The 15159-nt window shown below is 51.0% G+C and overlaps 1 protein-coding gene across 3 annotated transcripts in view; it reads left to right on the top strand.

Annotated features, from left to right (window-relative positions):
- The first annotated feature begins 215 nt into the window (after window positions 1–215).
- LOC142452830 (gamma-aminobutyric acid receptor subunit rho-1) overlaps window positions 216–15159 on the top strand; it is a 41545-nt gene continuing 26601 nt past the window's right edge. Inside the window, exons 1-4 of one of the 3 annotated variants that reach the window (XM_075554024.1) lie at window positions 216–328; window positions 6413–6430; window positions 9288–9323; window positions 12224–12330. In XM_075554024.1, the coding sequence (XP_075410139.1) occupies window positions 12312–12330 (19 nt within the window). In that variant the 5' untranslated portion in view covers window positions 216–328; window positions 6413–6430; window positions 9288–9323; window positions 12224–12311. Of the gene's footprint in view, window positions 329–5904; window positions 5916–6412; window positions 6431–9283; window positions 9324–12223; window positions 12331–15159 lie in introns of all 3 variants that reach the window. The other 2 variants (XM_075554023.1, XM_075554025.1) reach the window with 2 other exon arrangements.

Genomic DNA, 15159 nt, shown 5'->3' on the forward strand with positions numbered 1-15159 from the left:
TCCTGGACATCTGACGTAGGAGGATTTATAGGTTTAGTGGAAATTGCTTTCTCCGGCTCTCCAGATTACATACTCTGGGTTGAATGTTTCCCCCCATGAGTAAACATCTTTCTAATAGTGAACAGACCAATAATGTCTTAAGAGGGAAAAAGAACATCCTTTTCTGCTCTGCTGTTTCTTGGGAGCAGGTTTGGGTTTGGAAGTGCACAGTGGCTGTCCAGAATATGCAACCTGGCGTCTTCCTGTTGTGGTGGGGATGGGTTTTGGTGACGGAGAGCCAAATGCACCGGCAAGGACGAGGAGGACAGGAGATGGGGAAGAAAGGCAGGTGAGTGGACGCCCAGGGACGGGCAAGGGGCTGTGCCAAGCAAGGCGAGGGCATGGTTCTGGAAATTGAGCATGGCTTCCAACCCGGGGCTGTCTTGTGTGTCTTTTCCCTGCCCTTTCCTTTGTTCTCCTCTTTTGGAAAGTTCGAATTGTGCTTTCTTTTAAACGGATGCTGGGGGAGCTATTGTGTGATTCCACACAGTCTTAAGTCCATTCTGGACTTTGAAACAATTTAAAAAGGAACGTATGCATACTAAAATACAAAAACAAACCCAAAGATCAATTTGTATTTGCAACCTAGAGTTAGAACAAACCTGGGAATTCTGAAAGGATAATGAGGGTGAGTGGGAATGGTTGTTTTCTGATGATTTCCGCTAGATTTGTGGGTCCCCTTTAAAATCGTGAGGACATGATCCTTATCTCGGAAAGTAACGGGGATAGGGATGAAGCTGCGGCCAGACCAGCTGCTGGTTGCCAACATGGTGAGTGCTTTCCCTTCCTTAGGTACCAGTCTGCCTAGAGAGGGCTTAGACAGGCAGCCAGACTCTCACTAGCCCCGCAGGCTCTCTGGGCAGCCCTGACAGTGTGTGTGCACCTCCACACACCTGCTTGTCCTACAGTGGTCAGTAAAAAACGAGAGAGACAACCTACTCTGTCTCCTTGCACTGCTGAGGAGATGGGAGCAGTAAGGGCATTCTGGATGCTTGCGAGCCTCGCCATTCTTTTTCTACGTAACTTAGCATCACCAGTCTTCGCTGCTAATGGAGCCTTGGATTTTCACATTTCTAGTGGTAGATATAACTAAACCACCAAAACCCAATGTCCTGAGGTTGATTCTGACCCATGGTAACCCCTTAGAGCAGTGGTTCTCAACCTTCCTGATGCCGCACCCCTTTAATACAGTTTTCATGTTGTGGTGGTGCCCAACCATAAAATTATTTTTGCTGCTAGTTTATAATAATAATTTTGCTACTGTTATGAATCATAATGTAAATATCTGATATGTAGGATGTATAAGGTGACCTGTGAAAGGGTCATTTAACCCCCAAAGGGGTCTGGACCCACAGATTGAGAATCACTGCATTATAGGGTGTCCAAGGCTGTCAATCTTTATGGAAGCAGGTAGTCTCACTAGTGGTCAGAAGTAATGCTTGCCGTAAAAGGAAGTCTAGCTTTCGGGAAATTGGGGCTGGTTATTTGGCTTCTTCGTGCCCTGCTGACCTGGGGTGGGAAAGAGCTCCCACACAGATAGCTGGGGCTCCCTGTCGTTGTTTTAAGCTGTTATGGCAACATCCCCGCACCAGGAGCTGAACAATGCCTGGTCACAGTGAGCCTTGGGCGCAGGGAGGAACCCCTGCCTAGCTGTGTGCTTAGTACCAGGAGGGCCAGAGCTGCCGGGACCCAAAGCCGTGCAATCTGTGGAGCGGCGCAGCCATAGAGATGACCTGAACCAAATGCACTTCTGAGGATTAAAAGCAACAAACCCTATTAGTTGCCATCAAAGACTTCTCAATTTCTCCCCCAAGCCAGAGTTAGCGTGACAACCTAATGTAATAGAGTCCCAGATGGTTAAACAGTCTTTCTTTTTAAAATGTTACTTAAAAGGATCTTTTTAAAAATCTCATTAAGAAGGTTGAATATGCCCATTATGTAAATTTCTTAAATCACAGAAAAATTATTAAAAGCCATGAAAAACTCACCCACAATCTGGAAACTCAGAATTAATCTCTATGCCAGTCTTGTGTTCTAAACACACGTTGACTATTAAATCAGTTGGGATCAGAGCATAGAGCTTTGTGACCTTATTTTACTGCATGTAGTCTTGTCTGCGAGTTTACTTATTTTTCCAGTCTGGAATGAGCATCTGAGTGGCTGCATCATCAGGAACGAGACGGGACCATTTCAGTGTGTCTTCTATTCCTGGGCATTAGTTGGCTCTTTTTGTTGTCATACATTGTCTTCACGAACATCCTTGTACAGCAGAATAGTTGTCTGCATGATTATTTACGTAGCACAGACTCCCAGAAGTGAGATCACAGGCTTAGATGGCAGGAGAATCTTTTAAGTTCCAGATGTTCTCTCATTTAGCCAAATTGCTTTCCATAAGGGTGAACCCAACTTCTCTCACCGAGCATGTTAATAGTAAAAGTCAGCTGCCCTTCTGTCTGTCCAGACTCATAGCCACGCCCTGGGTGCCACACAGTGGGACCACCCCATGGTTTTGTTTTGTTTTTTAATTTAAGCTTTCCCAGTAGTAGCTGAGAGGTTGGAGACGGAGGCACAGAAGGAGATGAGGCTCAGTCAGGAATGAGAAGTACAGTGAGGCTTTATTAAGGCGAGGGAAAACTCCAGGCGAGTTCCGCAACCTAACGAGTTAGGTCAGGGAAGCTGCGGCTTGTCGGGGAGGTGGTGGGAGTTATCAAGGGTTCCAGCTAACGAAGGATACATTGACAGAGGAAGGGAGAATTTTTACTGATTGCAGCTGCAGGGCCTTGAGTCGGGATGTGACCCGTGGGAAGTCATCTTGTTTGCAAACCTGCTCTCTGGAGTGCTGGGAAAGGGGCTGTACAGGCCGGCCTGGGAAGATAAATTGCTTCCTGGGGTGCTGGGAAAGGGGCTACACAAACCTGACCTTTGGGGTGTTGGGGCAGGAGTTGCATAGTTCGATAGGTCATCCATCCTCCCGAGAGGCTGGGAATGGGGCCTGTGAGGTTTCATCTTCCTGAGGAGCTGGAGAGGAGGTGGAGGGCCCCGGCCCAAACAATAGCATTTATTCTAACGTTGGATAGTTAATTCATTGACAGTGTCTTATCCCCCATGCCTATCTCTACACACAGAGTCCCAGCAGAGGGCCTGTGCTGCTTTCAGTGCGAACACCCCCCGCCTCGTGGTCCGTCTTCTTCAGCAAGGAGCACGTTGTATTCCCAATGGCATGGGCGGCTCCGCCTTGCACAGGTTCCTGTAGGCAGCGTGATTCTAATAGGTTTCAGGTTAGTTGCTCCTATTCTGGAATCACTAGTCCTGTGTTTTGAAATGGCTTGATGGACATATGGCTCACATAGCGTGCAATGCGACCATGCGGTCGTATGCAGAGGAGCTGTGGGATCATCAGCACCATCCGTTTGGGACACCTTTTTCTTATGCTCATGGTTGCTGACTCAGCATTTTCCCCAGGAACCTAGAAAATTGTTAAGCCAGTCGCGGTCTCCATAGATATCCCAACGTAAATGACGGATCTTTAAGATGTAGTTGCTGGGCCTCTCTTCCCAGAATCCTCTGGGCAGACTCAAACCTCCAACCTTCTGATGAGCCGCGAGACACATTAACTACTCGCATCACCCAGGGACTCGGCTGACTAGGTTAAATTTGAGTGTTATGTAGGTCAAACGGTTTTTTTCTTTCGCCCACACCTTTAAAAGGTGCGCTTTGTTTCATCTAGACTCGAAACCCGGCAATTGCTAGTTATTTGTACCCAGGTATTTGCAAGAAGTCAACCTTGGACAGGGCCAGCACTGTGATGACACTGTCAGAGGCTCCTTACAGTTTGGGTCCTAGGTGCCTCTCCTGCCCCACCCTAGACCCAGACCGCGCACAGGAACTGGTCGCTCTCTCGTGGGAGAGAAACACCTCCGTCCTTGGTGTTAGAATCGCGCGAGAAAGAATTCACGCGGAAGCCTGTCTGTGCTCTAAGTGAGTCCATGGAGGATAGGAGCGGCACAAAACCGCGGCCCGCAGCTCAGCCGGGCTGCACTGTGTAGTAGCCGCTGGGAGAGAGACAACCCCCCACGACCCCTACCACCCACCACCCACCACCCACCACCCACCACCACCCAGCCAGAGAAAACTTGTGGCTTTTCAGGGGCCCCGTTGGGAGATATGGCCCAGAGGGGTCAATCCAGGTGCATCACTCACCTAGTTGTACCACCCCTTCCTGGCCAGAGCTCGAACCTGACAACCCCGTGTCCTCTCCCATGCCCCTCCCCCTAAATCCCTGAAAAGCCTCTCCAGGGTGGGTCCCCCTCACACCAATCATACTGGGCAAATAGTAGAGTTCCAGCGCATTGGGTTATTTTAGAAGGAAGTACTATGTATTGCTTTTCCCTTTTCTCCAGAAGAGGGGAGACATAGCCTGTCTGTAACCGCAGGCCCCTAGGAGCAGGGGCATCCCGAGGGGAAGGAGGGTACAAGGACTGCGTGACATCAAATTACTCTCTATGCAATTTTTGTGCAGTGTTTCAGCAGAAATGGACTAATCCTTCAAGAAAAATATTCTTGTAGTTAGTTATAGCAACACATACATTATCTGTAAGCCCAGCTTTCATGAATCAATACGGACAAGGCTAAAACGCTATGCTAATTTACCTTTTGAACCTTGTAATGTGCTCTGGTCAGAGCCGTCCTTATCACCCACGGCCAGCGCTGCTCTCACTCCCGTGGTCTCCTCTGCACGCACTGCAAGCGTGTGCTGATGTTCGCATTGCTGATGGTGTTGCTATCGGCGCAGATTTTGCCTGCCTGGTGTTTTAGCTATCAGGTGTGGTGAGCGGTATTACGAAGCAGTGCTGGTAGTGTAGTGGGTTAGGCACTGGCTTGCAAACCGTGGGGTTCCAGCTGTTTGAATCCACCAGCCACTCCTTGTGAGAAAGATGAGGCTTTCTGCGCACGCGCGCAGCCCTACAGAGAGTCACGTGAGTCAGAATCGGCTCCAAGGCAGTGAGCTTGGAGTTTGTTTGTTTAGTGTTTATGACTTATATCAATCAGTACAGTTTTTGAGAATTAAATGTAATCAAAGGACAAAGAAGAGAAAAAATCTCAAGAAAGGCTTCCACACTACTAACGACGCTGTAACAGACATCATAATGCTGTAGTTCGGTGTAGAGAGATTTTTACCAGTTTTGTGGCTCCTGTCCCTATAACCGGGGAAATATTAGTATTCATAGCCTAAGTGATATAGTGAAGCAACTTGCGGTGACATTCATCACATGTTGCTCTATGATTAAACTTGATAGAAACATCAATACGGATTCTGTTAGTCTGACTTGGAAGGAGTACTTGGGGTGGGGGTGGGGGGCAGATGACACACGAGTTACCACAGTGGGTGCACAACCCTACTGAGGACACTGCTCATTGGGCAAGTGACAGGGCCTCCGGAGGGCACAGGGGCTCTATGGGAACCGGGCAGCACCCTCACCCTACTTTCTTCATCGTGACAAAGAATTGCAATTGGCCCTGAAGGAAAAGAGGATCCCTTCCACTGAAGTCCATATGAGAAATCACGCTGCAGGCAGTGGGTGGTGTGCTGGGCGCTTGGGCCCAGGCTGCAGTGGAGATCAAGCAAAGGAGTCCAGAGCCCAGAGGAGAGTCGGCTGGGGCTTGTGCTGAGAGGACAGTAGTTGGAAGGAACAGGAGTGGTGGCCATAGAGGGGGCAGACTGGTCAGACTTAGAATGGATCAAGTTTAATGTGAAAGTCCAGCGGGCATTTGGATCAGTGACTGGACGGAAATCAGGCCTGGCAGGTGGTGGTAATTGGGGCGACCCAGGGTGAAGGAGCAGCATCCCATGAGAACAGATCAAAGGCCTCAGGGAAGTGACATCAAAATGACTACTTAGGGAGGCGCAGCAGTAAGAGAGAGGGCAGAGGAAGAGGACTCAGTAAAGGAAGGGGAAGCTGAATGACCAGAGACTGAGATGTAGGGCCAGAATCGAGAGGTGCAGGGCGGCTCCGAGGCCATTGAATCCACAGTATCAGGGAAATGTCAGGGAAAATGACACACTGGACAATGACTGAAGGAGGTAAAGCATATGCTCCGCGATGGTGTTTGTGTGTGCCAAAAAGAAGTGAAAAATCTGTCGTCTTATGTGATTCCAACTCTCATCCTTACAGCAATGCTGCATTGCCCCCACCTCCATCTTATAGGGCACAGGGGCACGGCAAGATCAGTTTCCCAAGTTATCACCTGGTGTGTGGCTACCATGAGAGTCAAACTGAAGTCGGCTTGGTAGCAAATATGCCCTCCTTTCAAACACATAAGCTGCCTCTTTTAGTAAGGAGACCTAGTGGGACCGCGATTAAGCATTGGGCAGCTAACCACAAGGCCAGCAGTTCAAAATCACCAACTGCCCCTCGGGAGAAAGATGAGGCTTTCTAGTTCCATAAAGAATTTCAATCTCAGACACTAGCCAGGGGAAGTGTCCCAGAGGGGTTCTAGGCTGTCATCCTTATAGGTGCAGATCGCCAGGTCCTTTCGTCATGGAGCCACTGGGTGAATTCGAACTGCCAACCTTTCCAAGTACAACCAAGGGCTTAACTGTTGTGCCCCTGGGACTCCTGTGGGTACAACTTATCATTGTGCGAAATCTGTTGACTGGCTCTGTGTTGTGTCCACTCAGTAAAGTCAACGCAGATGGTTTGGTCCCTGTTACTTCTCCGATCTCCTGCTAGGGCTGGCTCCCAGCTTAGCACACCAAGCAAATTAGTGCCTCGGGACCTTGGCACCTGGGAGCCTTCCAGGCATCTGCAGGGTATTTTCTCATAGACTCCAGCCCTCTGCTCGGCTGGCACTCTCTCAGGGATGCCTTCCCTGGCCAACAGAGTGAGACACTGCCTGGCCACCTTGATAAAACGGGAACCTTAGCATGCCCTTATTTTGGCCCCTAACATGGTATCTACTTGTTATTTGTTTATTGCCCGTGGCCCCCTAAAGCTGAAGACCCAAGGAAGGGGGGCAGTTGTTGCTTCCTGGATGAGTGTCAGGGTTTACTGTAGTAAACTCTGCACTGCAGGCGTTCATGCATTGAGTGACTAAGCCGGTACTCACGTGAGTGATGGAGGGATGATAGCCCAGACGCATGGAACTGTAAACGTAGCGATATGAGGTGCAACAACAGGGAAGAGGGTCTAAAAGCATGCATGTCATTATCCGCAACAACCCTACACGACAGGGTGGAGCTGCCTCATCTTTACTGCCGCGGGTTGCCAGGCCTTTCCTCCTACAGAGTGGCTGATGGCTTCCCGGTTTCCTTCACAGCCGCGTGCGTGGCCATGGTGCCGTCAACCCAAACAAACCAATTCCAGTGCAGTCTATTCCAGAGCAACCTTAGAAGGCAACGTAGCCTGGCCCCAGAGGCTCTCCAAGACTGTGTACTTGACAAGCACATGACCCCACGTTCTCCTGTAGCGCGACTTCTCAGTTAGAGCCTGTGTGTGTGAGCCCTGCGCCTCCCTCCTTCCAACGATGTCTAAGGTGCGGAGACGACCTACGAATCCGGGAGAGCTGGGATTTCATGATGCACTTCATCCAATCCTCTCAGCAGCATGGGAGGCAGGTACTGTCACTGTCTCCATTTGACTAACCCAAACCGAGCATGTTGTCACCGAGTCCACAGAGAGAACAGCCGCTCGGTGTTTCCAGGCTGAAATCTTTGTAGCAGCGGACTGCCACGTCTTTCTCCTATGGACCAGCTGGTGGGTTCAAACCTCTGACCTTACCGTTAGCCTCTGCCTCCTCAGGTCTCCTCTCTAGTTCAGTGAAGGAGGGAACCGAGGCGTAGAGATTAGGTGCTTCGCTCAAGGTCAGGCACAGCTGGCAAATGCTCAGCCAAGATTTGAAAGAGGCAGTTGGATTCCAGAGCCTTGCGTGCAGGTTAACCTGTGCACGATGCTGGCTGGGAGGGAGATGAAAAAAGATACGCAAGTTTACTGTTGACCTTCAGGTACATCGATTGAATTCCTCATAATTCTTGAATTGTGGCATTCGTTCACCAGCTCCCTCCTCTCCCCCGCCCCCCAGGAGAACCTCCACTGCTGTTCAGTCTTAGAAGAAGCCAGAAGCTGCTGCTGAGGGAGCAGCTGTAGCAGCGGCCCTGTCATGGGGTGTGTGGCACTGTGGGCTTCTACCTCTGGGCGAGGAAGACAGAAAAACAAATGAGCGCATTGCTTCAGGCTCATGCTAATCTTCTGCCCTTCAAAGAATGAATAATTCAAATAGATTTTCCTACTTTTTCCCAAACATATGAAAATCACCTCTTTCAGGAATACTTTCTCAGTATTTTTAGGAAGACTAATCCTTACACACACACACACACACACACACACACACACACACAGACTTGTCTCCTCTAGCCCTCCTTGCGGCTCCTTATTCCCCACCCACCCACCCCCACCGTCATCATAGTGAATGCATGTGCTGTCCCAGCACTCTCAGGTGCACGTGGCCAAGACAGCTTCCAGGCAGTGCCCTGTGGCAGATCCAGCCTGGGGTCCACTCTGGCCCTTACTAGTTGCCGGGCAAGGAAGGGCCTCTGGACCTTACTGTCCTCGGGGTCAGATGAAGCTAATCCATGCTGCAGTGGTTGTGCCCAAGGACCAAGATGACAGTGCAAGGGCCTGATGTGACGAAAGATCGCGCTCCCTCTCTTACGGTGTCAACTACACAGATGCAAAACCCTGGGGCCACAGTCAATTCTGACTCAGAGGGTTTCCGGGGTGGTGATCTTTACAGGGGTGAGCAGCTCATGGGTTCAAACCTCAGACCTTTTCGTGAGCAGCCCGGCCCGGAGGCCGCTGAGCCTCCCGGGACCCAGAAGAACAGATACGCAGGATGGCAAGGGTTCTTTCTGAGCTGTTTTCACTTTCTCCTTTATACTTAAAATCTGTGTTGCAAATGTTTTCACGGACATGCAATCAGGAAGGGTTTCAAAATATTAAAAACAATACCCAGCCACCCTGCTTTTCAGCGTTTTCCTGAGCTAGAGTCTGCGCTGCTTCAAAGCGGAGCGGGGTCTCAGAATGCGATGAACCCCTATGGGCTCCTCCACGCACTCATGGAAAAGCCGCTCGTGTCTTGTGTTCTGGTGAGATGTAAAGAAAATATGGAGGGTGAGGGGTTGCTTTGGTGGGTGCGTAGACTGTCTCTAGAACATCCTTATTTTTTATTTTCATAGTAAGCCTCACAGGCAGATGGGAAACACATGAAGATGCTCACAAGCAAGGCAAGTGTGGACATAAGTGTGGGTCCCTCTGAAAGACCGCCTTCCACACTTGGAGGGTGCGCCTCCTCAGCAGCACGCCCCCTGCACCAAGGAACAAGAAGGGGGTTCTAAAGAAGCGTATGGAAAGGGGGCTCTCAGATTAAGATGGGTGGGAAGCAATCAAGGGGACTGGTCATCCTCGTGAAGTTCCCCAGCTTTCTCCTTCCATCCATCAGCTGTTGGCTGATGTTGGTTAGGCCACTCAGCTCACTTCATGACCAACGAATGCAGCATTGCCTGGTCGTCCCGGGCAGCTTCATGAAGGTGGGTGTGCTCAATTCCTGGCTGTGGCCATTCGGGATTCTGACTGTCTTCCCATCCAAGGGCTCGTCTTGGCGCCCTTTGCGGGTCAGCAGTCTGCTGTGATCCATTAGGTTTCCACGGCCTGTTTTCCTTACTCTGTTTTAGCCTGGAAGCACTGCTGAAGCCTGCCCACCAGGGGTGACCCTGCTGGTATTTGACATACCAGAGGCCAGGCTTCCAGTGTCACACAACATGCAGGCCACCACAGTATAGCAAACGGACAGAGGCGTGGTGGATGCCCAGGGCAGCTGAGTCCTTACAGAGTTCCAACGTTACCCAGCCAGGCGGCTCTCCCTGGGCATGGCTGAGAAACAGTCAGCGACTGCATGCATGGGAACCGGGAAGCTTTACTCTGGTTTATCGATATTGGACTAGAGGCCGCAAGGCAAGCTCTTAAGAAATGGGACTACATTTTTATACAAGTACACCTGGGAGTACACTGGGCAGATTAGGAATATGTAACTGATTTTGTAGAACCAGTCCTGAATTTGCAGTAGGGAGGGGTTATTAGTCTTGACAAGATATGGCTTATGGGACTCCTTGCATTCAAATGTCTTCCAAGGTGGTCTGTTGACGTCTTTCCGGTGGCTTTTGGTTCCTTGAGCATAGTCATTTTACCCCGAGGTGACCTGAAGGTTTTGACTGCCTTTTCTGTGCATGTTCCACACGCCAAGTCTGGCCACAGGTAACCAACATTTGCTTGCTGTAATGGCTGAAAAGAGACAGGAGACCGGGAAGGGAAGTGCCGGTTACTTATGGGGCCATGTAGGAGGTAGATTCCAAATCCTGTCCCATCTCATCTCCTGGGGGAGCCCAGGGCTAGGCAGCTTTGGGGAGTGGCCTCGAAATCCTCTCCCAGGCTCATGTCTGCTGCTAGCAGTACCATTACTTCCTCCTGCGAGGAGAGTTCCTGTCAGCCCAGGACTGGTATTTGCAGCTAATAATTAGCTCCTCCCATTTGCAGTCAACTTCATAGTTTGAAACTTGCTTCTTCACCCATCACCCCTCCCACCCCTGTCACACTCATGGGTTGAAGCAGCCAAGTCTCAGGGTGACAAAATGCCTAAGGCCAGAGAGCAGGCAGTGTGAGCAGGGGAGAGCTGCTCTTAAGAGGAAACTCTGTGGCGATGGGAGCGTCCCGAGCCGCACCAGCCTTGCCCACCCTGCCTGGGTCTGATGAGCAGGGGCTGAAGGGAAGGCGCTCGGGCACCTGGATTCTAACAGGCCCTCCAGGGGATGCTGACAGAAGTCAAAGTTCAGGCACCACTGCGCGGGGCACAGGAAAGCACGTGCTGAAGTGGTGGTGGTGAGGAGGTGGGAAGCATGGCTGGCTGCGCAGAGCAGGGATCCCTGTGCGAGTGTGACGTCAGCGGGAAAGGGAGCTGGTCATTTGTGCACATTGCTAAGACGGTGCTGATGGGCAGGGGGAGTGTGTTCAAGGCCACGCCAGCATTGTCTGTTATAGTCCAAGACTAAGGTCAACCCCAGTGCCCATCCAGGAGGACTGGTCAAGTGAATTATGGTGCATTGTGTAGTGGACCCCGTGCAATGCTAAAAAGAATAGGGAGGCTTGCGATGCCCCAGGAGAGAAAAAGAGAGAGAGAAAGAAGAAGGAGAAGGAGAAGGAGAAGGAGAAGAAGAAAAGAGAGAGTTATCCAAGAGATATTAAAGGGTATTTTTTAAAAGTAAGATATAGCAGAAGAATTGATTCACTGTGTTAAATCCCTGTATTAAATTCTTGCAAAATGTAAATTTGTATGTACATTCTGGAAGGCAGCCATGCTCACCACTAGACCAGCAACACTGCACCAGCAGCCTCTCTGCACTATGGCTTATGTGGACTAGTAAATACAACATGCTCTGGACGATGCCTGTGGGTGGAAAAATGGAGTGGATGGAGGCAGAGGAGGGATGGATACTTCTAATTACATTTCTTCTTCTATTTTTAATTTTCAAATGTTACCTTTTTAAAAAAAATGAAAATGGTGTTAACAGCAATTCAAGAGAAGCAGCCACCCTAGCTGGCTTCCTGTTGGCATTTCACATGAAGGCAAGTCTATCCTGCCTCCAAAGAGTGGGCCCCAGGGCCCCAGGGCATCAGGCTCGTCTCCCCTTCTGCGCTTCAGCTCACTCCCTGGAGAGGGCCAACATGCTTTGAAAGGGTGTTGCGACTTGTTCACAAGGGGCAGGGCCAGTCATTCTCTGTAGTCTTGGCTACACATTAAAATATATCTGGGTTTTAAAAATATTAACTCCCAGGCTCCATTCTCAGACCCCCAGCCCACCAAGCCAGAATCCCTAGAGCAGGGCTTGGACATTAGCATGTCTAAGTTCCTTGGGTCATTTTAAGTCAGCGGCCACAGTGGGCAGCACTGTTTTGGCCCTCCTGGGTTCAGTTTCTTTCTCCAGAAAGCCAGAGAAACAGCGAAGAGGAAGCCCAGTAGCCCAAAGGAAGAAATACCGCAGCCCCTCAAGCCTGTCACCATCAAGACCCAGAGGCAAATTGTTTTTAAAATCTGGAAAGGTTCGAATCGGCCATCGACTTGTTTTCTCTCTCCGCAGCCCCCATCTGAAGCGAAGCCCCGACATCACCAAATCCCCGCTGACAAAATCAGAGCAGCTCCTGAGGACAGAGGACCATGACTTCAGCATGAGGCCTGGCTTCGGAGGTACGAGGCGTGCACTCTCGAGGGTCGGTTTCTTCCCTCTGGCCCTTCTGTTCAATGTCCCCACGTGGTGCAATGCCCTGCTCTTGGCCACTAAGTGAAAGGTCAGTAGCTTCAGCCACCCGCTCGGGAGAGCCGCAGGAGACAGGCCTGGCAGCCTGCTTCCACGAGACGACAGCCCTTTCTCCATCAGAAACCGCAGTGGAGCGCGGTTCTTCTCTATAGCAAGTGGGGCTGCCGTGGGGGAAGAGACGCTGCCATCAAGTGGGAATTATCATAGGGCAAAGGGTTTGTTTGGGGTTTCTGTGTGTAGGCAGGAAGTCAAGCCAAGGGACCACACAGCTTGGTTCCTGCCGTATCAGGTCTGCCACGGCCGGGGCTGATGCACTGCTCAGCATCTTCTGACCATCTGCCCCGCACCACACAAGCTCAGCTGCTCACGAGGCCCAGCCCTCAAGGCGAGAGCTGGGGAGCCTGGGTGGCAGCAGCTGCCTGAGCGTGCTTTCACAGAGCAACCTTGGACCACATTTGCTCTCACCTGGGAGCTGGCAGCTGGCGCAATGGCTGCTTACCCAGGACAAAGTGCAGTCTGTTGGGCTTAATTAAATACAAATAACTTGAGGAAATCATGATTGGAGCAGAGGGAGGCCCAAACCCTTTAAGCTTCCGCTGCCGCTGGCTGCCAAGTTTCCGCCCTCATGGTGTCAAAGAAGGGTTTGTTCTTATGAGGCTTTATCCGGGGGGGAAATTCCTGTTTAAAAATCAGCCCCGTGTCTTTCCTTCTGTTCAGTCTCTTTGGCCTGTATGGGAGTCTGCCCCGCCCCTAAGCTGCTCTTCTGGGACCCAATTCGCCTTTCCTTTGAGGATGATGCCAGGGTGTCCTTCGCGTGGCCCACGGGTCTGAAAGTCGGTAGGAAAATGAGCAGACTCCACGGGGCCCGTGACTGGGCAGGAGTCCTGCGGAAGCACCGACTGAGCCCCCAGCACTCACCAAGAAAGGTCAAGGGTCTGAACCCACCAGCCACTCGGTGGGAGTGCGGGGAGGGAAGCATGGCAGCCTGCTCCCGTAGGATGGCTGGTCCTTCTGTTGTCGCCAGGTGCCTGCACTCAGGCCTCCCTCGCAGCCGCCCAGTGTGCATCCACAAGACCCTGCCCCGGCCTGTGTCATCCTCACAGTTGCTGAGAGGTTGGAGCCCATTGTCGCCGCCATTGTGTCGATTCCTCCCATCCCAGGTCTGCCTCTGGTTCTCTGACTCTCTACCCTCAAGCAGGGGCCCTTTTCCAGCGTCTGCCCTCGCCTGGTAACATGTTCAAAGTTCATGAGACGAAGTCTTGCTCTTCTTTCTTCCACGGAGCATTCTGGCTGTACTTCCTCCAGGACAGATTTGTTTCTTCTTCTGGCGATTTATGGTACCTTCAGTATTCTTGCCAACTCCAATGCCAAATTCATCATTCTTCCCTGGTCTTCTTGATTCTCTGCCCAGCTTTCGCTTGCATAAAAGGAGCTGGAAAATTGCACGGAGGGAGCCGGGTGCGTCTCAATCCCCACAGTGGTATCTGCGCTCTGCAGCTCTTTCAGGAGGTCTTGCGCAGCAGCTGAGCTGGAAGCTTGGCTGAAATTGGAACCCCAGGGGTGAGCTTATTGGCAGACCTGAAATTCCAGACTTGGGGCACTCTTCGGTTTCTTGGCTGCTGTTTCTCTGAGTATTGATCGAGGGTCCAAGTGAAACAGAACCATCGACAATTGCAGTCGTTTCTACGTGTGTTTGTCGTGCATGTGGGATCTGTTGGCTCAGCTGAGGGTTTTGGTTTTCTTTCTATTGAGTTACCATCTGCACATACGGCTGAGTTCTTTGATCTTTCTCAGTACATCCATTGATTCTTCTTGAGTTTCAACAAGCAAGACTGTGTATCTGCATGCTGCAGGCTGCGTCATCTGCAGGCTGCGTCATCTGCCGGCTGCATCATCTGCAGACTGCATCATCTGCAGACTGCGTCATCTGCAGACTGCGTCATCCGCACGCTGCAGGCTGCTACTGAGCCCTCCTCCAGTCTTGGTGCTGAAGTCCTCCTTCCTGAACCTGTGACTGTGACCCTTTGAGGGGATCAATTTTGCTTTGGCGGTGCTAAAGGGGCAGTGCCTGGAGTGATACACACCTCTGAGTGAAACACCCACAGGGCAGAGGGCGGAGGTAGATGCACCTGTAGGGACAAAGAAGCCCCTCCGACCAGTAACCACCAGCCACTCACTGCAGAGAGGCTCACGGAAGGAGCTGTCACAGCCACTACTCTGAATGGCACTTTCGTCCTTCTGAACTATGGGCGAATAAATTCCTGCTATTCAAGCCACCCACGTTTAGGGAATTTGTTATTATGTCAGCCCTGGAATTGACTCTCTGGCAGTGAGCTGAATGAGGAAACAAACACACCAAGCAATGCCTTGTTCACAGCCAGACAGAGAGATTGGCTTCTGTGATGAATGAGCCCCACCCCAAATCCAAAGCCACTGCCATCGGATTGATTCCAACTCGATTCCTCTCTCACTGCCATTGCGTGGATACGGACTGAGTACAACTCTCCTGTGCGTTTCTGAACTGTCCCTCGTTAGAGGACTACAAAGCCCCATCTTTCTCCCGAGGAGTGGCTAGTGGTTTCAAACTGCTGACCTTGCTGTTAGCAACCCAACTTGTTACCACTACGCCACCTTTCCAATTCATCGTGACCCCATATAGGATTTCTGAATGTAAATCATTCCAAGAGCAGCATAGCCTCATCTTTCTCCCATAGAGCAGCTTGGGGATTTGAACTGCTGACCTTGGAGTCGGTGGTCTT

Source organism: Tenrec ecaudatus, chromosome 7 (assembly GCF_050624435.1).
Source record: "Tenrec ecaudatus isolate mTenEca1 chromosome 7, mTenEca1.hap1, whole genome shotgun sequence".
Classification (NCBI taxonomy): Eukaryota; Metazoa; Chordata; class Mammalia; order Afrosoricida; family Tenrecidae; genus Tenrec; species Tenrec ecaudatus.